At 29.3% G+C, this 25,711-nt stretch overlaps 2 protein-coding genes across 2 annotated transcripts; both read right to left on the bottom strand.

Annotated features, from left to right (window-relative positions):
- Positions 1-206: 206 nt before the first annotated feature.
- On the bottom strand, positions 207-22,455 carry LOC112598342 (protein stum). Its single transcript, XM_025344768.1, has 5 exons — positions 22,374-22,455; positions 13,585-14,278; positions 6,096-6,219; positions 2,902-3,096; positions 207-295 (listed from the first exon to the last, which is right to left on the bottom strand). The coding sequence occupies exons 1-5, from the start codon at positions 22,436-22,438 to the stop codon at positions 219-221; spliced, it is 1,155 nt and encodes a 384-aa protein (XP_025200553.1). The 5' UTR covers positions 22,439-22,455; the 3' UTR covers positions 207-218.
- Positions 22,456-24,992: 2,537 nt separating this feature from the next.
- LOC112598323 (mucin-5AC-like) lies at positions 24,993-25,711 on the bottom strand. Its single transcript, XM_025344732.1, has one exon. It carries the CDS (start codon positions 25,620-25,622, stop codon positions 24,993-24,995), a length of 630 nt encoding a protein of 209 aa, XP_025200517.1. The 5' UTR covers positions 25,623-25,711.

Genomic DNA, 25,711 nt, shown 5'->3' with positions numbered 1-25,711 from the left:
TATATTATTTATTATAATATAATTATTATACTATTTCACTAGGTATGCATTACTTTCAACACAAGTAAAATATATTATATGGATATGATATTGTACCTCCGATTTATAATAATATACACAGTATCATAATCCTATATAATCGATATGAATTGAGATAAAAAATTTCGTTTAATATGATTATAAATTATGCTATAAGATCCAACAATAAAACGTCCATATCAGATCTGGTGGTTGTGGTCGACGGCAACGGGCGCTTCGGCGGGTTGATCGATTATTTTGACTTTCTGATATTTCTCTGCGAACAATATTTGTTACTCGTTAGACATGTGTTTAGTGTCTGTCATAGTGTCATGTATATCGCATAAAATATTACTTATTATTATTTTTTTATATTATAATTTTATACGCTCCCGCAGACGTAGGTACACAGGACCCGCATCGCAACTAATCGATGATGATTTATAACATTTACAACTTATAATATGTTGAAACTTATATTTTATATTTTTAGTTGCAGTTAGATCATGAATTATGATATTAAATATTTACATATTACGATAGGTACTGATACCGGGTGATAAATTTAAAACGATACCTAAGATGTATAGGTGTCTACATTGAATAATTCGTAGCTTAAAATATTTTATTTTTAAAATTCCATTTCCTCTACTTTTTAATTATAATATCAATATGATGCTATATCATTATAAATACGCACTTTTGAATTATTTATATACGCTTATTTATTAAACGATAATATGTTAAATTAATTTAAAATTCTAAAGTAGAATAATTTTTGGAAAATAAAGATGTTGATGTTGAATAAATAGTAATTACTATTAGTTTCATATAACTTTGGATAAAATATCTTAAAATCGACTATTTTAATTCATAGCTAGGTATTTAGATATTTAAAAGTGTGATTAACTTTATTATTAGGACACTATTGCCTATGGATTTAATGTTTTTGATTTTTTTCTATTAAATTCATTGGTAATTTAGAAAATAAAAAAATGTATATTATCCATTTTTAATCATACCATTAAAAGGCATAAATTAGTTATTAATGTTATTTTTTAACTCTAAGCTTAAGGTATTGTCATATTGAGTGTACGATTTAAACACATGAGGTATAGTCAATAGATCATAACTGCAAATTATATCATTAAACTGTATATGTATATCTACTATTTAGCAAGGCTCGCAGTGTTTAATTAGATTTAATTAATTATAACATTGATAACTAATTGAAACAACTTATTTAAAAATTATAATCATTAATCTTGCAGCTAGGCCCAATTGGCCCAAGCATATTCTTTTATTTGAACCCTTAAATTAGTAATTTTACTATTATTTTTAGTATAACATAATTACATTTTTAGGAACATATTATTTAAATTATTAATACTACATAAAGAATACGAGCTTTAACCTACTGGAAAAATAATTATTTACGTATTTAGACGTTTGCTTTTGGCACTAGTCACACTATAATATTATATTTCCAGAAAATAATAAAAAGTTTGGTAAGTACCTATCTACCGACCAAATACTAATTTATCTATGAGAAGTGAGATATGTTTTAATATAATCGAAATATTAGTGTTCACTTTGGTGTCTTTGTTTCTAGTTAATGGCTATACAGTATACGCTAGGTACAAATGTATATTTATTGTTCATTTTATTTTATTTATAATCATTAATAATTTAAAAAAATAAATTAAAACAAAATTGTATAGTAACAATTTTATAAATCTGTTCTAAAATTATCGTGAGTGACGTGAGTATAACCATGCATGATAGTATTTAGTATTATAGACTACCCAGTACCCATCTAAAATATTAAAACTAAATATTGGTCACTTAATAAATTTCAAAGGTTTTTTCTACTTACTCTTCTGATGCAAAATAACTTTAAATTAGTAAAAATTGTAATGTATGACAATTTATAAGTAATAATAATTAAGTGTATATTATAGCTACGAATATATTTCGACCAATGAAATTTTTTCTCATCTTTTTAAGAATAATTTTTTCTAACTAGTATTGTATCAGACAGCTACTTGTAAGTATTAAATTTTATATTAAAATATTTGGAAATTTTATTTTTTGTGTTAATAATGAAATTATTGAAAAGTAATTGCTACAGTCATAGATTAAATACACCAATAAATTATAATAATAAATTAATCTATACTACAATGTATAAAGAAAACTTATAATTACACTTTTAAATTAAAGGTTTTTAAACTTTGTTTTTCGCACACTGCAAATGACTATAATTAAAACTTAACCATATTTCAATACATTTATATCAAAATAATAAGGAAGTAAAAAATGACCTAAATTATAAAGTTTTAAATTAAAAATTTACTATTTTCGTACTAGGGCGTGTCAACGATTATGTTGTGTATTGACATGTTTTCCGTGATTCGAAAGTTCTAGATGATAACTAGTAATAATAAATAACTAACAAAAATAATAGTAATTTACACAAAATGTAAAATTGAATCAGGTCCATTCCAAACATCAATAAATAATAAAATTAATTTATTTTCTGTACTATCATTGTGGGCATACCATGATGTGGGATTTTGAAGACCTATACGCATTAAATATTAAACGAATCAAGCATATTATAAAATTCGTAATTTACATCAATAGTATTCTTAATAACACAAAAATCGAGTTTAGGTTGGTAGACAATAAAAAAAAGCGTGTACATCCAATACAGTAATAATTTGTAGAATAAGAATGCAAAAAAATGATAAAAAAAAATCTAAGAAGTGAGAATAAATTTAATGTGGTTAAATTCACACTATTTAATACAAATAATTAATAAACTAATAAAGTGTATACATTTTTTTTTGTACAGTTCTACAAGTGGCAAACTTGACTTACTGGCCATCTTGAGCATTATCACACCCCACCATATGCTCCATCCCCAGCCGACTAAACAGAAAAGCACTGTGAACAGCTGAGCAGCGGCCACAACAAAGTTCACGCAGAATGCGCCTACTCTGGACTGGAACGTATCGTTGACCGTAAATCTTGGCTTGCCGACGCACAGGCATAGAATACCACTGGAAAATGTGCCTATACAACATCAACAAAATCGATAATATTTTAATTTATTGTTATTTTTGATAATATTTATGTAGTACATAATAATTAATATTTCATATAAATATTCGAAAGTTATAACTAAGAGTAAAATGTAAATACGTTCGAAATATTAAAATGATATAGTATATATATATACCGAAGCTTTGCCCCGTTCAAAATTTAGGATGGGTCAGGTGGTCATCATTAATAATATTGAAATTTTTTGAAATAGCTATAACTTATTATTTTGATATATTTTAATATTTTATGACAATTTCTAATAACAAGACGTAAAGAGATGTTGTCTCAATACAGTTTTTATCATTAGATTGTCATTTGATAATTCTATCATTATAAATCAATTAAACGCCAGAATATATTAAATTTTTGCGTAGCGTAATAATTTTGTTCTAATGCTACAAATATATGAATGAACATTGTATAATTAAGAGTAGAGACTATAATATAATAGTCAATAGTGTTACGATGAAAATGAAATTTATTTTAGTATTTTACTATACAAGTTTGAAGTTATTTAACTATGATACTTTTGAATTTTTCACTTCACTTTCTTAAAATAGGTGTATTTACTTTACCTATATGAAAAGTCGAATAATAACAATATTATAATATTATATTATATTTCATAATTTATTATAAATATTTAATTTGTAAATTGGTAGGTAATAGCATTGAGTATATTAGTATATATATATTCAATGGTAATAGATATAAGAAAGAAAAAGCATAAAATAATTAAAATTATAAGATTTTTAAATTAATATAGTATCATAAAAATACATCTATTTGGAAATTAGTAAAATCTATGTATTTTTAGATATTTGTTCGATAAGAAATTCAACAAACACATACTCACTAGTACACTGCATACTTTTATATTAAAATAAAAAATACATAATATACGATAAGTCGATATACATATTGTTTTTGTTGTTAATAATAATATAAGATTATGCTATTTTTGACAGTGTTAACTGAGTAATGACAAATCTCTAGTAAACGGTAAACACTAAATAGTCACACTAGTCACAGACCACAGTTGAATGGCGACCTGTATCTACACTCAGTTCTCATGGTTCATTATACTTTTTTGGAATAATTCAGTTTTAATATTTTATATTTTATAATAAAATATAATATCTTAGTATATAATTTCTTGTTTTAATATCTTTGTATTATGAGTAAATAATATATTATATTTATACATTATAATATTAAAGCACTGATAACTCGGCCAAACTGATTTTTTATTTGATTAAATATCAAATTTGTGTAACGGTGGGTGGGTGGATGGGTGAGAGGTATATTTTAGGTTTACTCCGATGAAATAAAATTGTCAAACCGCCACTGATATATTCGCTATAGTTCATCGATTCCCAAGCTGTATGACGCGACTCACTTGGAAGGCGTAATATAAATATTGATATTGTACATAATATACACTATAAGTACTAATATAGTGCTATATACTAATACAAGTTTTTGGTTCTTTTATTCAAGAGAGGCGGGACTGAATTTTTTGATTTTTGGGAATGCGTGAACCAAAAATGTTTGAAAACCGTTGCTATAGCCTATACAGTAAGCGACTAGAATTATCATTATATGATTCAATGATTAAAATTATTAATTTATGTGAACATTTTTAAATTTTAAAAAGTTGTGGTATTGAAACTAATAATCGAAAATAGAAATCTTATTACCTATGAGTCATATTTTTATGACTAGGGTTCAAAAGTTATAGGAGTTACATATTGTTCTATATGCTCTCAATTTATATAGTAGACCACGCTAGAAATTAAAACTATACAATGGAAAGTTTAAAAATAGAAAATTTAAAATTTACATTTTGCATATATTTTAGGGGGAAAATGCACATTTTATTGATTTTCGTATGCATATTAAGCATACATAAAAGTGATTCATTTTAGTCTATTAATTTTAAATATTATAGATTATAAAATTCAATATAATTTTGTGTAAGTATTTATTGTCACCGTCACAGAATACAGTAAAATATTAATTTGACGACAACGGTGCGATGTGCATTTAATCTATATTGTGTTAATATGCCAAAATAATATGTCAAAGCTGATACCTAAGTAAAGTTATCGATTTAACTTATTGCAAATTTATTTATTTCATTGGTAAATTTACAGTACATGACTGACGTTTTATAGTACATTTTTAAATATTTTTTTTTAAGTAGGTATCTTGGTAAATTAGTTTCACTCGTATTGATATTTAATACTTAAAAAATATGATATTCGAGTTTTAGCTGTCATCAGTACTCTTTCGATTCAATCATCACTCGTCTAATAATCCAAATATTTTAATAATGAAATCTATGTTATTTTTACCGATACGTACTTTTGTTGTACAACGAAGCGTTCAATTTTGTTCTACTAGACATTTTATCCAAAAAATGGTATTATTTTGAGTTTTGACCTATAGGCTATAACGTGTTTGTTGTTCTAAACAATATATAAGTACTCAACTACTAGAAAAAACTTTATTGCAGTTCAAAGTCCATCGTAGATTATTATGTTTTTAGTTATATTTAATAAATGCAAATACAACAACTATTGTAACAATAAAAAAATATATTGCCATATTAGCCATAACAATGTGGTGGGAGGGCAAAAACCCCTTGTGTTTTCATCCCCTGTGGCCCATACATATTACATGCGCCACTAAACATTATTTACGTTTATTTTATTTAAAAATATCAACAAAAAAATACGGTTAGTGTGCATTTCGAATGAAAATATTAGGAGAGGAAAATATTCTTACACAGTTTAATTTTATAATAACACTCTATAACCTATCTGTAAGTATATCTCACGCATATATACTCAAATGATTATTATATTTTATAATTATTTTTGTATCATTGCATTTACATTTTATAAAAATCTTAAAGTTAATTATGTTGACTAGAAACTACTGAATAACATTGAAATAAATATTACCTGCTCCTGGAATAATCACGTTGAACACTAAACACAACCATGCCAGTGTTACTGGTAATACTGGTATAGCACCTTTCATAACGGACGAATGATCGACGAAAACTGCATCCAATTTAGGTATATTCTAGTGTAAAAACAAATATAATACATTATGCATCAAGTACATGTACAATGATTACATTAAATTTAAGGAAAGTAAAAAAAAAAAAAGAAAAAAAATGCGAAGTCTATACAATACACGCAAAGTGTACATTTACCTAATAAGAATATAAAATAAATAAAAGAAACTAGGTTAAACGTCTTTATATTAAAAATTAGTGTGCTTGTATTCATTAAACTTTGCAGAACTTTTAGAAATAAGCCCTTACTAGTCTTACCAAGTTCAGAAAGGTTATGAGTTATGCCTTAACACTCAAGTTTTAAATACCTATATTAGGCACTTTTATCGGATTAAAAAATAATTTCAATCATATTTTATTTGGAATCTATACATTGTTGTGTGCGTTTAAATTATAAATAAACAAGTCGATATTTTTATTTTAATAAATTTAATAAGTATATAATTATAACCCATTTCATGAGCACTTATAGTCTTTAGGTTTTACATAAATTAAAATAATGTTAACAAAAAATAGAAACATATTATAAAAACATTGCTATTGCAAGTTTAGTGTTGTAGTTTACAAACGAAATTTGGATATAATTGGGAAATTATGTCAAGTTAAGTTGATATCATAAAAAATAATAAATTTAAATCACAAAAAAATGCCGAAGGTACTAACTACCAACCTATATAAGTCAGTTATAAATAATTACTATAGTTTTATGTAAATTACTGCAATTTATGCGTGATACATTGATGTATACATCTATATAGATAAATTGATAACTCATAAATATATTATATCTAGCTAACTACAGCTAGTTTTGAGCTTCGCTAATAATTATTCATATACTTGATATATTCGATAACAATAATTGAGTTAAGAATTAATTTAATACAAATAAATATTAATTTAATTATATTATAGGGTAGGTACCTGTTATTATATAATAACGTATGTTATCGCATGCATCAGCATCATATTAGGTATTCTGGTATTCTAAATGGCGCAAGTGTACTTATTGATTTGATGTATTTTTAATGGTGCGTCAATAATTTTTTTTTTTATGTCTTATGGGTAGTAGATGTATACACGCTGTTGTGGTTTTATACATCCAAGACCCAAACAGGCCAAACGGTATAATATTATGTCAGTTTTAATGATAGGTGTTGTCTAACTAATGAGTAATAGCTAGTGTATTAGTAGTGTACCCATATAGAGTATGTGGGTGTTACTAGTGTTAGGTTTATATAAACGACGGGTCGACGTCCTTTCGACACTTATATTAACGGGTATCCAAAAAGGTCGAGTTTCCTAATAACCGCAGAGTCGTGAGGGCTATTTAATAAATTAATCATATTTTATAATAAATATACAAATAACACACTTTTATACTTTAAGATATTTATATATTCTTCACTTCTACAGAATTAAAAATATGAAAGGCTATAAATCAATGTTGTTTCGAAATGTAATACATCATTATACATTATCCTTTACGGTTTTATAATATATTAATCATACAATCGTTTATAGAGCTTGCAGTATATTATAATGTTAAACAATATTATTACCATTTAGGTATAAAGTATGTACAATATATAAGCGATTATGTGATTATTTTGTAAAAAATACTTATACTGTTATAATACGCTAGCATATATTTATTAATAAATTATGTGTCTGTTAAATGGGAATCGTAAAGCTTAATACATATCAATGTGCGAGGCATTTCAGTGTTCGAATTTTCAAAAAAATTCGCTTTTCTAGTTTTCTTAATAATTTTTGTAGACAAAAATTTAAGAGGAATGGAGGGGTCTGTTATCATCTTGTTCTAAGTCAGACACTTTTAAATATATAGTTTGTTGTAAGGTAAGGTTTAAAAATCTGCTTGTTCATTGGACATCGTTTTGATGGACCGACATACAGTAAAAGTTTAAGGTAACACTGTAGTTTTAATTTATTATAAATATAATAAGTATAAAGAATGTGCTAAAATGCGTTAAAGATCAAAATCAAAGTTAAAGTAAATTTTATCATTTTTTTAAAAGTTGTAAACATAATTACACTGAGTGTTAAGTAACGAATTGAATAAAGCATACATTATATAAAAAGTGTTTTTTAACTAATAACAAAGTGCATGGGGACACATAGTATACTTATATACTTATGTACGTATACATTTAAAATAAATATAGACATATAGCTAAGTTTTTAATAAGAATTTAGTTAAATTTATTATATTAATTGATAGCTCATAACTTATAAAAAAAATAGTATAGTATATAAACAATAATTTCAGAATTCAATGTTTCACGATTTCGTGAAATATTTCAGATTTTAAATATAAACTTTATCTATTATGGGACGTTTCATGTTCGTGGATAATATTATACATTTCGAGTTTGGAGCTTAACGTTTTGTAAAATTTACCAAATTTATACAAGTGTTTTGTTATATTTTATAACAATAAGAAACTATAAATAATAATAAGTTTTAAAAATATCCATTTTTTATTAAGATAACATTATATTATAGTTATTTGTTCTAATACGAATTATTATTTATATTTATAATTAAAGTCTATTTACCTTGTTTACTGCGCAGACAATAATTGCACCATTGGTTTTAAACGCATTTGTACGGAATTTTGATAAAATACGTTTTTTTTGACGTAACAATGGATGTTTACCTTTCGGCATATCGAAAAAAATAGTGAATAATTAAAAAATAATCTTATAACGCGTACTTATTAATGGCTTTTATACTATGTAGAAGTATGTATCAATGAGTGTGTGGAGTGGCAATAAATTTTATTTTTTCGCGACCTCATCAGCACCCACAAGCGTATGAGTTGAAACTAACAAAAATTAAAAACTCCGTGGTGTCGAAGTAATGTGAAACTCATGCGACAAAATACCAACAATATAGAAGTATGATATTCGACCACATGGGTATAGAATCACTTTAATTATATTCTCTATTAACCATAATAATTAACAGTATTTAACTATATCGAATGTTTTAACCACTTTTGCTAAATTACTTGTGACATGAATAAATGTTTATATTGACCTAAAGTCATATTACATCGATAAAACAAGATAAAATAAACACTTGGCGCCACTAACGATAATATTTATAAGTGCATATAGAAACAAATTAATGAAATTAATTTATGAAAATCTATATTTAACACAAACTATATATTACATACAATATATGTAATAATATAACACAAATATATATTTTAGATTCTAAACAGGGCGATTAATGTATTGATTTTCAATGATATGAGTTTCTTTTGTGTGAATCATCACATTTTTGAGCAGTAAAAATGCTTATTTTTTCAACTTTGAAAGTGGTTCTTAGTAGATAGCAAATTGAGTTTAGATTTTTTAGGGTACCTATTTACATCTTTTATTTTTGAACCAAATATATAAGACAAAGATCAAATAAGTATTTTAATATTATTATATTATAATTTATAAACATTAAAAAAAGGCTCTTAATATGAAAAAATTTCACTTAATAGTAAAAATAGAATAATAGTATAATAATAATTAAGTTTTAAAAATATTTGTTGATTAATATGGCATGATATAAGAACGTAACAATAATACTTTCATGCACGCATTATGCATAGTTCCACGCCGGTTTTGTACATTATTAACACATAACAAATAATATATAAATATTAAAAGTGAATATAGTAGAGTGATTGTAAAACTTTAAATGAAAATTTCAACATTAAACTATAGAATTAAAAGTTTCCATTTGAAATCAAGACTCCGTGATGGATAATGGGTTAACTAAAAAACTTGATTAAGTATGGAAAAATAAGGGTACTGGATAGAATAAAATTACTTTTAAGTTTTTAATTTTGTAAAAAAAAAAAAATGTCACAAAAAGTTAATAATAGTTGAAATGTGTACTTTACCGTACATTATACGAAGGATTCGGGATTAGGTTTTAAGCAGAGACTTATTGGATAGTTGTAACAGAGAGGGGGTCACATATTTAGGCGTGAAAATGCATACACTATTCTTGTCATATGCATGTTAATTTTCATATATTATTTCAATGTCATTCTATAATGACTTTATTGGCTTTCTTTGTATATTTCTAAAATTTAAGATTGTTTTTATGAATAAAATAAAAATGTCAAGGGTCAATTTTAAAATCAATTTGTTTTAGACTATTTTTCCTCAATATTAATTTTATCGTGAACATATTATGAGACATGAGTACTCCATGGCTTATATTACGAGCCTATTATAATATTTATAAGTATATAATAAAATATATATCATATTTAGAAGTTAGATTATTGGTTATATATTTATCTTTTATAATATAAAAGGCAATATTTGTGTAGTGAGTTTGTATGTGTTAATTTATCACGTGTAATGTCGCGCGAAATCAGCCATAATTAATAAATATTTATAATATTAATTTATAAGTATACAAATTAAATACTATTGGTTGGTAAGCGCAACATTTGAAAAACAGATGGACCAACAGCATTGGAATAATCGTCTTACCGACAAGATGTATGTTACACATATGTTCCTAATACCGAATTTTGTGATTTAAGCCACTCTCTTAAATAACAACATCTATATAGTTATCCACATTATAATGTGACCGGCCACCTGCTAAATAGGTTCAAAACGATTTATGGATGGTATTGAAAAAAAATCGTATTCGCCCTATTCACGTACAACTCTGGGTTAAAGTATTTGTGACTATATACATCGTCGTCGGTATGATCGTCTTACTGAAAATATTCATGTTACGCATATGGTTCTAATACCAAATTTTCCGTTTTTAGTCACCTAGTCACCCTCTTAAATAACAACATCTATATAGGTATAATATCTGTAGTTTATTCTAATCGGCTGCCAAGGTTTTGTTATGATTTGCAGTATGTCGAATCCCAAAGAGAAAATCGCGTGGCGTGAATGCGACGAAACGACAATTTATTGACGATGGGGCTGTGTTAAGCAATGACGACACGAAAGGCACGGAATCGCGACGGATTTTAACAGCGGCGACGCACCAGTTAGCACACGAACAAAAAAGTATGGGCAAACGGTCTATCGCCGGCCGCTGTCTTAGGCAACGGCGGTGATAACGATTCGCCGCTCTCCGTATTCATAAATTTTGATCGACGGACGTTGCTACGTGATAATATAGCAATGATAACACAGCGGGAATCTTTCAAATGGTATTTTGTATCCAACAGTACCTGTTCATACATAAGTATAATTACTTTATGAACATTTTATTAAATTCTGACCAAATTGATACAACCACGAAAATTTGCAAATTATTTTGTAGTTAAAAATCTATTAAATATTTGATAAGTATCTTTTATAGCTTGGACATGAAATGTAATACACGGTTTATTATTCATAAGTTTTTTATAGTAAATATTTGTTAAATTCAACTAAAAAAATTATGAAACATTTTTTCGAATATTTATTCCTTTTTAAATTTCAATATGCCGGGTTTGGTGAGAAACAAAACATTTTCTATTTAGTTGTATTAGCCGAAACATCATGTGCATAATAGAAATCACATACGTTCTATTCAAATAGAACATAGCGTGACATCTTAGAGAACTATAATCAACGCTGGGATGATACTCTTGCAAAAAGAAGCATCTTACGGATATGGCCCTAGTATCAAATTTTCCACTTTAGGTCACCCTCTTAAATAACAACATCTATATAGGCATACTAATTCTATTAATAATCTGACCGGACCACCATTACAATAGGTTCGGAAATGATTGTTAGAAGGTGTCTATTGTGTTTATAAGAAATCTTATTCATCTTATTCACGTACAACACTGCGTTTAAGTATTTGTGAACTACATACAACATCGAAATGATCGTCTTACTGACAAGATACATGTTACGCATATGTTCCTAGTACCAAATTTTGCGATTTAAGTCACCCTCTTAAACAATAACATCTATATAGGTATATCTTCAATTTAATCTGCCAGCCGCCGACTACCATAGGTTTGGAAATTATTTATTGAAAGTATTAAAAAAAAATCGTTTTCGTCCGGCAAAACAGCAAAAACCATGTATATAATAGAAATTACACACGTCCTATTCAAATAGGACATGGTGTGACATATTGGAGAACTACAGTCAACGATGGAATGATATTCTTGCAAAAAGAAGCATCTTACGGATATGGCCCTAGTATCAAATTTTCCACTTTAGGTCACCCTCTTAAATAACAACATCTATATAGGCATAATAATTCTATTTTAATCTGACCGGTCCACCATTACAATAGGTTCGGAAATGATTGTTGGAAGGTGCCTATTGTGTTTATAAGAAATCTTATTCATTTTATTCACGTACAACACTGCGTTTAAGTATTTGTGAACTACATACAACATCAAAATTATCGTCTTACTGACAAGATACATGTTATGCATATGTTCCTATTACCGAATTTTGTGATTTAAGTCACCCTCCTAAATAACATTATCTATATATGACATAGATTTATTTGCAGTCTAATAAGAACGGTCGCCTATTAAAATAGGTTCAAAAAAACAATTGATCTCATTATTTTCAATAGTCGTAAAAATAACATTTTTATAAAAAGATAAATTTGGAAAAATTTTCCGGAAAATTGAAAAATTTGAGAATTACTGAGTGAACTTTTTTTGATGGGATTTACTTATGAACTTACGATCATATGCGTGTAAATCGTTTTCCAGGTTAGCTAGTATTACATAAAAACGAAGGCCTAAAACGGATGACTCTTTTGTAAATACACAGTTTTCGATCAATTCTCATGAAATTGTCATCAAACAATATATTGTTATGGCCTTATACGAGTATGCTACTTTTTTCTCTTCAACTTATATATGTTGAATAACATATATAGCTGATTAACGAAAATTTATCATAGTTTTGTATTTATTTATTATTGCTATTGATTATAGAAAATAAAATTGTTATCACGATTGAATAAAATCTCAATCTGTATTTTATACTTAGCAAAAACAACCCAAACGACTGTGTTAAAAATCTGTGTAGTTTACATTTAACAGAGATCAAGAAGTGGCAAATCCACAGGCAACACAGTGCAGTAGAATCGGCTTGTATGTTATATATTTTTTAAGTGACATTAAATAGTCATTTTAAATGTTTGCCTGCACAATATTAAGATGTTTTTTTTTTACAAGGTTCTTCTTGTGGGACCCTCGAGGCACTGATCGGTGGCTCTACGACTCTGCGGTAAAATCGGACGTGACACGCGTGGCGGCGTGAAAATGGCGTGAATGTCTAAACATAATATTACGCGTACGACGGTACCTATACTATAATTGTATACGACGTGCAGCTTACCGTGCAGCAACCGGTGCACTTGAACGGGGACCGCTTCTGAGAGTCGGCCGACTTCCTTTTGGGAGCCGTCGGCTTGCCCCGGCAGCCGGTGCAACAACAGCAGATCCGCTTGATGAAATTGGGTACGGTGCACCAGCCGCAACACCAACTGCAGCAACAGCAGCACCGGCGCAACCGCCACTTCAACTTGCCGCAAAACGTGTCGGCGGCCGTCACGGTCGGCGGAGCGATGCCGAGTGCACCGACCGAGTGGTCGGACACCGACGACGACGCCGCCGCCGCGAGCTTCTTCTTGTTTGCGGCAATTCGCTTGCCGCGGCAACAGTGCAACTTGTCGCTGCACCGCCGCCACCACTGCAGCCGACGTCGTTGGCCTTCGGACGCGACCTCTGCGGAGGACGCCGTCACGGCGGCCGACCTTTTTCGGCCACAACACTTGCCGCACGGCCGCGGCCGCCGTTTCCATACGGCCGCCCAGCACTTTGAAGCGCGGCCATCAGCGGCGGCGGGCGGAGATACGTGGGCGACGGTTGGTCGACGTCCACTTCGGCCGCCGCCGCCGCCACCGCTTTCGTCGCCATCACCACCGCCGCCGCACAGCTTCCGCGCATACCTTTTGTAAGCTGGATCTTTGGTGACCGTCAGTTCGGCCGACCGCGGGACTTCCGCCGGCACGATGATCTTTTCGGATGGCCTGCAGTGGAAAAAACGAGGTAAAGTCGTTATAATATAATATAAACGTATGCATACCGTATAAGGCAGTTAGTTTTAATAAAATATTTATAAATATTCACGACTATAAAAAATAAATTGCATTTAGTTTATTACTTATAATTATTGTGTTGTTAGTTTTTAAATGTTTTTTTTTTTTTTTTGTATACCCGTGAAAAAAATTCGTATATTATCTATATACACGAATTTAGGGTTATTGAGTACTTATTGGCTGTTTCATGAGTCATAACACACGAGCTCTTTTTTAAATCGGTTTTTTTTTTTTAATCCACAGCGATTGGGTAAACGCCCGTCATATAATGTCTTACCTATCTAATATATTAGCCATCGCATATACCTATATATATTATAGTATTACGAGCGGCTTTTCGGCTATTAACAGCCCCCCCAACATCACGCAAAGTTTTACTCACTTTCATTTGAAAACGGGTGATGTGAACTATAAATATAGTTAATATACATTGCATGGATACACAAAGTTAACGTCAATTTGCTAATGGACCGCAAATAAAATCGGCCACCTCCCTTAAATGTCGTTAAAATATTATATGTACAGAACACAGATAGGGTCATTAGAATAGGATGGAATAGGATTTAATACTTATGTTTATTATATGCCCAACTCAAAGAGTCAATAACAGTTTGGCCGTCGGTTCAAGAAAGTTCTGTAGGAAGTGAAATAAATTTAAAAAAAAAACTTTTCTTGAGAATGAGAATTTTGTAATTTATCGTACAAACATTTATAATACACGATATTAATAGAGTATTGTTTTTGAAGTGATAGATATAAATTAAAAATGTAATACATTCCTATATAAAAATTACAAATTTACAGGCTGGCGATCTGATCTCCAAAATAAATATAAAGTAATAGGTCTTTAATATATTAATATCCGTACATTATTTTCTTCAAAACCATTGAAACCATTATTTTGAAGTTAAATCATCTTGAAATTTTGTATTATTTTACAGAATAAATCGATCGGGTTCACACGAATTTAAAACTAGTATGTATATATATATTATATATATGCAGAAATTCACGATATAACGCATTATGTATACAATAAGGTTGTATGTTTCTAAACAGGGTTAAGCTTAAAAAATGTTTTTTTTAAAAGCGTGACCAGATTTTATCTACTGCAGTAAATAACGAATTATAGAAAAATATTAAATAACTGAACTAAAACATAAATGGTTATTCAAAACTTTTTTATAATTTAATAAAATACAAGTTGTTGGTATGTTTTTATAATAAAAATGTCAAATAAAACTTTCAAATAGCAGTTTTTAAATATTATGTAAATGTTATGATGTTGCCACGTTGACTAACTCTATACTGTACATATAAACTTAACAATACATAAGGTCATTATTCTAGTTTCTAAGAGTGCCCATGGACAAAATATTAATTATTAATATTATTATATTGATATGTGGTGTCCTTAATATTTAAAATTGTTTATAAACGTTAAAACGTAATACGATTTTATTAACACTACATAATATACATAAAATTTATGCCTAGTCGTAAAACGTTTATGAAGAGTGTTTTAAATTCTTAAATGTACGTAAAAGTATAAGTAAGTCCTCCATTAGTGCTTATTTACATTTGCGAAGTAAATATGTTTATAATATTTTAGTTAAATTACACAATAAACTTTCATACTCGTTTTATATACGGGTGAATTCATCGAATATGCTCACCCCTATTTTTCCTTTGATAATTAATTTATTCAAGTTCTAATATTTTGAAATTTCTAAATATACACGTGATAATATTATTTTTAAAAACTTTTCCATGTTGTCATGTTGATACTGATTTGACACCGCTCATTCAAATCTAAATTTAAATATATATCGAAATTTGTATAAAAAAAATCATCTGTTAAACAATTTATAATAAAAATTGGTTTTCTTTCAATAAATGAAGTTCGTGTAGAATATAATTTAAATGGTATACAAGTATTAATAATTTAAAATATGTTCTTTAACTATACCTACTTATTTGAAATGATAAAAGGACACTGCACTATTTTTTTTCATTTTTATTAGTCTACACGGGGTGACAAATGTAATATTTCGGATTATCCAAAATATATAAAGAAAATGAACAAATCGCAAAAAAAAGTATAAAATTATTACATCTCTTTCATTTTTACTAGATGAAGAAAATCACTACCCACCAAATGAATTAGTAAATATGTATTCAATGTTCTTTATAACAGCTTCTCTTGATTCTACATAATTTATATTAATTATAAAAAATAAATCTATTTTAAATTTATTCTTATTTAAAATTCATAATTAAATTGTAACCGATTACTGCAAATAATTACCTATTTAAATTCATTATAATTATCTTGTAAAATATATATATTTTTTCTACTTGAAATAGTATGAACTGTCCGCCATATTCAATGTTTTTACTACCTACTCAAAATATAATTAAACTGTCCGCACTTTTTATATTTTCTATGTGACTGCGCAAAGTGTTCTATAACCGCCATTTAAATTTATTAAATCAGAATTTAAATAAATTCATTATTAAAGTAAAAATCAAGGGACGGTGATCACTGCATGCTAGATGATTGATGAATCACTTTGTATAACGTATATATACTAATATGTATTAGTCATCGTTATTTTATATTTGCTCTCTAGTTATAGTTCTATATTTATAAAAAGTGTTTCAGCTTTTGATAAACATAATATAACTATACCTAAATAATAATAGTGTCTCTTTAACACGTTACGAATTATTATTATACTCGTACTATAACCGTCTGCCTTCCGCTACAACTGTATAATAGGTACCTAATAATTTGTTGACTTACGGTTGTAAACTATCAAGAATTGAGGAGAAAATCACATTTCTTTTTGAGTTATTTTGAATTTTTACCGGTGAATTAAAAATGAACATGTAACTAACTAAATCAACATTATGTATGGCTTTTATTATATACCTTTTACTTTTATGAATATCATACTCGTGTGATGTTAATATTGTATACTATAAGCTGTATGAATAATTTATTTTCCACAACTATGCGATTGCAAAAAAACTGCTTTTAATATATGTTCTCCTTAAGTCTTGATTCGAAGAGGGTTATTATGTTATGTTTGTGATGGGCTAGTGCCGATTAAATTCACTGATATAATAGATCATTGTATGATAATATTCACGTCGCGTGCTTAGAATTCAATTGTATCGCGTGAATGTGAAGACGGGTAAAATTGCTCGATTCATATATACAGACACAAATACACAAAATATACCTAAATACATTATAAATATATGTATAAAATCAGAGTTGTTAATGTCTGTAAAGAAAATTGTTCACATTTCATATTAATTTTCACTTCACGACTGACGCGTTTACAAGGTAGTAAACATAAAATTTTATGATCCAATTAATTTTAAAAGCTAAAAAAATGTTGATGTTAAATTTATTATTTTAGGAAAATGGTTAAAAAATGTGATTTTACCATTAAAAAAATATTTTGTTAAATTAAAAATTAACAAACTTATCTATTTATGCCTGTGATAAATTTTAGAGACGAAATTAAAGTGTAATATCCATACTTATACTTTATATATATTAAAATAATTTAATGGTTTAATGTATACATATATCTTGTATATTCTACATATTAATTATATTATATAATAATGTTTAAAATAAATATATAATGTATAACTTAATCATAAAAGCAGTTTAATAATTTAAGTTATTGTTTCTATTAGTTACTCTAAGACTTCTACGAAATAAAAGTCATATTAGTTTATTGAATAAATATATAATTTATATAAATATTTAAGGTGTTTTGGGAAAAGTGTAGTAAAATAGAATCACACTAACTGATGTGTTTATATTATTTAAGGTGCAAAATAATATTGATACTTATAATCTTTATAAACCCTTTTAGCACCTAATACTTCTTTAATATTTTGAGTTATGCTCTCTTTTTTATAGTGAGCTTGGCTGAAATTAAGTAGGAAATTAATAAGTATTCACAAAAAATGTATGTAACATAAGTACAAAATTTAGAAATATACCATTTTCAAAATGTGTTTAAATTTATGTCATTACAAACAGTCAAAATTTGAATTATTTAGATCAATCTTCGAAATTACAGAAACACAGTGGCGTACTTAGGAATTGGTTCTGGGGTGAGTTTATATATACTATCATTATAGTGTGGGGATATTCCCACCTTTATTCATTAACTTTAATATATCACAGTATTAGATATATTTATTAATTGTTATAAATCAAGGTACAAGAAATAAGTACATGTATAATGTACTGTACAGAAATAAAACAAATTTAGTAAATCAGTACCTTTCTAAATCTAATTGATTAATGATTGATAATTTTAGAATAAACACTTAAAAAATGGTTCGAGTCTATAATACAATATCTATGATACAACTTTTTAGAATTTTCACGAAAAATCTAAAACACAGTCATAGTAATTGAATATGATATATTATAAAATTTAACATGAAGTAAATACTATATTATAATGATTTGCTTAGCACTTTTCTATTATTTAAAACCCTAACAGCAAGTTGACCTAATATCTGATTATTTATACCACCAGATTTTGAAAAATCTGTGCAAAATTTACAAAAAACGCCCGTTTTTAACTCAGAATATGTTGGTTATTCAAACTTAGTTAGGCCTCGTTTTCTGTTTATATCAGTTATTGAAAATTTGTAATTTCTTTATTAATAATTAATAATTCTTATTTCTTAAAAAAATAATAAAAATCTTAAAACCATTAAAAGCCAAGTACTTACGGGAGTTAAATAATGATTAATTAAAAAACAAAAAGCTTTGGGGGGATGTATCCCCTCATAATTACGCCACTGCAGAAAAATAACTAAAAATTGTACAAGAAAAAAGATTTGCTTATCATAAAAAGAAATTATAAAAGCTACAAAAAAAAAAAAAAAATTATCTAAGCCGTCATATCAAATAAAATACATATGTCAATATAGTATAGCTATACAATACTGTAATAGACATGATAATTAAAAATAAATTTGCTGTATGCAATACTATAAATTGGATAACATAAACATAATAATATAGGTTGTCAAGCTAGTAATGTTTTTAAATGGTTAAAATTCTAGTTTTAAAAATAATAGATAGATATTATACATATTATTATGTATATTTTGAAAATATAGTTAAGTATAGTTCTTTCATCTCAAAAAATTCTCGTAAAAATAAAAAACTAAAAATAAATACATATAAAGCTACACCACTATAATTCTAAAAAGAGCAAAATAATTATTTGATTTATGTTTAATTGTATAAATAAGTATGGTGCAAATTTCCAAAAATAATAATTTATGATTTATTTTTTAAAACATTGTAACCATTATGGCATAAGCTCATTATTTTTATACAAGAATACATAGTCATTAAATTCCGTTTGATTCTGAATAAAACACTACTGAAAAAATTATCGAGAGAGATAATTGGGGCTAAATTAGCTTTGGACTCGCAGAAAATACATTTAGCCATAGCAGTAGTTCGTTACGCAGGTTATTACCAGTAACGTAGTTATGGGGTGATAATAACGATAGATCCCCCTTCAGAACTTTTTTTTTTTTAATGTTTAATACATTGACTCGATATAAGATTATAAAACTACCTATGTTATGTTATAAATACGGATATAATATGCAATAAAAAGGTATAAGGGTATGGTTATAAGCACCTCACTTTATTTTTATCCAATAAATTATAATATATCTTCCCCCCCCCCCCCCCAGAACAAAATCATAACTACGCCACTGGCTATAGCGATGTAGCGATTAAGTTTACTGTATGTAATTAATCTGCTGAAAAAATTGTGATCTCCCCAACATATTCTAAAGCCAACATGCTTTTGAATAAATATTTTTAAAAAACAAGTGTAATAATAGGGCTCAAGCCTGGATTAAGGGGGACCCAAATAGATATCAAACAATAGAGGGCCCCTAGCGGTTAGTTCGGTTTTTTTTTTGTTTTTTATTAAATCAGAAATACTTGCATAAAATACATTAAAATTTTCCTTATGCTATATTATACGTATGTTATTATTATTACTATTATTATGATATTTTAATATCAACAATATCGTCTATTTTTAGCAGAATGATATGGTAAGGAAATGGGATTATAGGAATACCTGAATGGCGATACGCCGAAACAGTGAATATCATCGAATACGGATTTATAACGATTGAATTATTATTATTTATTAATTATTACTAAACACATGGAATTAGATATTATAGACATAGCTATAATACTGTTCTTAATAATAAAGCATATAGTTTCCTAGAGACTGTAGTTATTAGTTATTAGTCAAACAAATTTTTACAAACTAGTTCGTGTAAAAAACAAGTAAAGAACAAGCACTTCTTAAAAAAATTAAATAATTTTATGATTTTGTGTTCAAATAGTGATGTTTTGGAGATAATAAATACCGATGATATAATTAAAGAGTTTGCTTCCCAAAAAGCGAGAAAAAAATTATTTGTACAAATAACATTTTTATTTTAGTATTTTAGAAAGCAAATAGATAAAAAATTTTTTGTCTCTAAAATATATTTATTTTTTGGTCAACAATATTTTAATTATGTTTATGGGCCCCTAAAAATGTTGGGGAATAGTAAGTTCCTACACGAGAGTAGCAGGTAAACAATTACATATGTTAGTTAATAGTTCCTACACAGACATATGTAAGTTTCTACACGGTAAAAATTAGGTACGTATGTTAGTTCCTACACGGCGGAAAAAGGTACATATTATGTATATACCCAATTAAATATGTATATACGAATTTTCAAAAATAAAAATATATTATGTAAAATAAAATAAGCAAAAAACAATGTAAAAACAATTCAAAAAATTGGTCCACCGAAACCGTAGTTCTAACTTGAGTCATTCTGTACTAAAATACATTGAAGTGCCTCAGCACTAACAGGCGATATCAATATAATACATAAATATATTTTTTATTGAAACTTTAAACGCTGGTATAGCTAACTAATATACATTCAAATATACTTCATTTAAAGCAAAACGTATACGAAATTACAGGAAAATACAACTGATAATAGTATCCCGACTCGACATAAAATAAGAACTGGAATTAGTAACACAAAACCAAAAATCAGTAAAAAATACACCGAAAAAAAGATTTTATAAATGAAAAAATTTCAGATTATACAATAAACAAAATTAATCAATACGATTTTGTTAAATTTTTAAGTTATAGAAATAAACCTCATAAAATATAAAATTTCACATTATGCGATTTTTATTATATTTTTTAATCATTATATTATATTTATTTATGAAAATTCGATATGCAATTTTTATTTTATTTTTTAATCATCATATATTATTTTTGAAAATTAGTATATACATATTTAATTGGGTATAATATAGTATATACATCAAATTTTTAGGATTTCCTTAGTACTAAATAAGGAAGTGGAAGTTATTTTTTCACTTGAACATGTGATTGAGCTCTTCATCGACATAAAAAAACTTTACTTTATATAATTACTGACAACCGTTCATGATGTTTCAAATAAATAAATTAACAGTTGAAAATATTAATAAAAAATTTGAAAAAAAATATGTATTGTAATCAAATCTAAACTTGTTCTTGATAATTGGTAGTTTACCTTAAGCATGTTATTCTTATATTTTTTTACCAATTTTTAGTTAAATAGGGTTCCAAAATAAATAGACCATAGATTTTCTTTAAATCAGGTCCTGATTATAGATGCAGTATGTAACAATAATAATGCTTGTAGGTATATATAGATTTAGTGTTTCTATTGGAAAAGTATAGAAAGTGATGCAAAAGTGTATAAAAATTGAAAATTGAAATTTTTATTGTATAGGATATATTATTATAGAAGTGGTACGCTACAATAGTTTTAAAAAAAGAAAAAATGTTCTGTTTCTTTCCATCCAAGACCTGTATATACAATAAAAATATGTTAAGTGTCAATCATCTTTCTCCGTCCTAAGTCACACCTGAAGCCGATGGAATAGACGTCGAATCTCGCGGCGTCCGGACCGGTACGTCCGCCGCCCATCATTGCGTACCGCACGAGACGGACGTATTTCCGCTGCTCATCCACAGTTGTGAAGGTATATTATATATATATATATTGTTTAGTACACAGACGCACACACGCGAAACGGAAAACGACCGTTTTGCCTTCACATGCACGCCCACGCAGAAGCGAATATATGACTTGACCCGAAAAAAAGTTCACCGCCCGACTACCAAGCGCGTGTATAATGGCCGGTATTGTTTTATTACTGCCGTTGGTTTTTTTCATGGTGGTCAACTTCAGTGATTATTTATGATTTTATTTTTTTATTTTTTTTTCGCCCAAGACCACGGGTGGGGGATCGAAGCGATTGCTGCTGACGGTGGCGCTGGAAGTACAGATATGGGGAGGGTGCATATAGGGAAGGCGGAAGAATATACATATATACTTATTGTGTGTACGAAGGTGGGGTGCGGTGCACAGGAAGAAAGACTTTCGGGGTGTATATCGTACTTAAAGTCGTCGGTAGTGACGTGTAGGGGGTTGAGAACACACACAGGGGGAAGGGGGCACTTGTGACTTGTGGTCACGCCAGCACGGAATGAAACTGCATCGCATGTTCGCGCGGCCTTAAGCACAAGACACCCGCCAGTTGCCGCCTAAGTATATACACATACTATTTCCTCGGCTGTGGCGGAGTGACCCAATTACTTACGTCGTGTATGTGTACCTATATATAATATATATAATATACACCCGGCAGTGGCGTGACTCGGTACAATGTAAGACCGGCACACCGACACTGCTACACCATTATATCGAACTTTTTCTTTCTTTTTCAACACCCCCTCGAGTCCCGCTCGCTCGGCGCTGACGCCACCACCGAAACGCGTATAGAGACTTTATTATGACTATACGTGTGTTAAGACACAATATTATTTATATGACTTGCCGAATTACTATACTAGGTAAGGTTCGTGAAAATAACAAATTGTGATATTATTAATTAACATGTCTCGTTAAAAACTGGTTCATTGAAATATACGTGTGCCCTGGTCAAACACTGAGAAAAAGGCACCGCGGTAACACGCGGAACGACTTTATGAAAAATAATTATTGAAAAAAAATGCAATAGTGTCATCAGAAACATGATACTATTACATGTCTGTTCTCTTGTAATGTATATAATTATAAATAAAAAATATAAAAAAAACTAAAAGGATTTTAATCACGGTACATATACGTACAATAGTCAAGGTTTATTAACGATATTGTTTTACATAATATATACACGTGTTTTTTATACATAAAATAAATATCACCATACAAAATGTATGATTTCTATAAACATTAGACGTCATTTATTAGTTGACTCATTCTTCAATAAATTGAACTTTAACAACAGACTGCTCATGATTTACACGTATATATTATAAGTACTAATACAACGAAAAAAAATATCTATTGGATATTCTATGTACAGCGGTTAACGTGGTCAGTGCGCATTTTTAATTTCATAAATTTTGTGCATTTTACCGGTTTTAACGCACATATTTTGACTATTAATGTCATCGACTCATCTTTTTTAGTCATCGAATTATGTTAATATATATAATTTTTGAAAATATTTTTAACATAATTTTAACTTTTTACAAAACAACACTTTTGAAAAGAAAAAAATATTCTTACTATTTTTAGTTGTAATCAATTGTTATGGTTTATTACATTTATAAACGACATAACATATTATCAAAAATTTGAAATACATAAATATGTATTTAAATAACATTGTACTTTATATTTAAAAGTACATATACTATAGACAACTTTAATTTTTTTTACTACAATACAATATACATAATATTTTTTCTCAGATCTTTAGTTTAATTAATTAATTTGGTTAATGCTCTAAGTTGATCTCAAAACAAGTTAATTAATATTTAATAGTAGCATTATTTGACGTTCTAAAAATGTATTTCCGAAAATATACATATGATGTTTTGAATGTATGCAACTTAGAGTTAATCTAAATACACTCCTAGTTTTACACAAAGATTTCTACTGGACTGTTTCGAAATATTTACACCTACTTACTGAAATTTGTAAATTGAAAACCTATAATAGACGCTAAATACTGCAGTAGGTACAGTCAATAGTATACCCAAAAACCACAATCGCGTAAGAGCAGTCGGAAAAAATCGCTAATTCACGTTAGACTTCCAAGCGATTCAATCGCAACGATGCAATTGGAATATCGATTGAAAAAATTGTATTTGTTGAAAAGTGAATAAATAGTTATGAATTTTATGCGAACATTAAGTAGTTATTTTAACAAACGGACGAAAGACTTAATCGGAATGTAACACGGACTGGCGTATTTTTAAATATCAAATTATTTGACGAAAACACCGCAAAATAACGATGGATGCAATTCGTCGGCAAAACGTTTAATTATAATATATAATAAGCATATAGATTTATCGCTTACCTCGCCCATGCGACAGTCTTGTGGCCGTTGCTGCTACTGGTCGTGGACGAAGTTTTTTTGCGGTCAGCGTCCACGGACAACCGGACGGCCGTCCGTCCGCTCTGGTTTTCAATTTCCGGTTCCACTACGATCTCTTGCAACTCGTACGACAGCGGCGGCGTAGTCGTCATCGTGACGGCGACGGATTGTCGCGTGGTCGCGGCTTCCGCGGACGGATCGCCGTCCACCACGATGACGGCGTCGGCGGCTGGCTGCGGCCGAGGTGGCTGGCTGCGGCCGAGGCGGCCGGAGGCGGCCGGTGGATCGCGTGGTCGCGTCGGCGGCGGTTTCGGAGTCAGGCAGCAGGTCTGGACGGACAAGTGGCAGGTGTTTGCGGCAATGGCTGCCGGAGGGGCACGGCCGTGACGATCGGCCGCCGTCGACCACGGTCGAAGCGATAGCGTTGGCCGCGTGCGTGGTCGCTATGGCCGTGGCCGAGGTAGACGCCGTGATCGGAGCGACCGACGGTGCCGTCGTAGCCGTCGCCGTCGTTATCGTTGCCGTCGCGGACGCGGCCAACGCCGGTGCCGCGGTCGACGACGGCGAAGAACCGGACGCTGTGGTTAACGACTGCTGGCGACACCGTGGACGCGTGGTCACCGTCGCCGCGGCCGTCTTTACAACGCTGTTATCGGGCGGCAGGCGGGCGACGTCTTTCGGCGGAGCTTCGGCTTTTGTGGACGGCGTGGTCGCGGCCATCGGCTGTTTTGGGTAAACGCGGCGACGATTTGACCGGCGGACGGCTGACGGTCGGTCTGCTATGCCGCCGGCCACCGCGTTGGCCGCCG

Source organism: Melanaphis sacchari, unplaced genomic scaffold, assembly GCF_002803265.2.
Source record: "Melanaphis sacchari strain LSU unplaced genomic scaffold, SCAv2.0 Contig47_pilon_pilon, whole genome shotgun sequence".
Lineage (NCBI taxonomy): Eukaryota > Metazoa > Arthropoda > Insecta > Hemiptera > Aphididae > Melanaphis > Melanaphis sacchari.
Note: the sequence above shows the minus strand (reverse complement) of the source record. Positions and strands in the feature narration are given on the sequence as shown.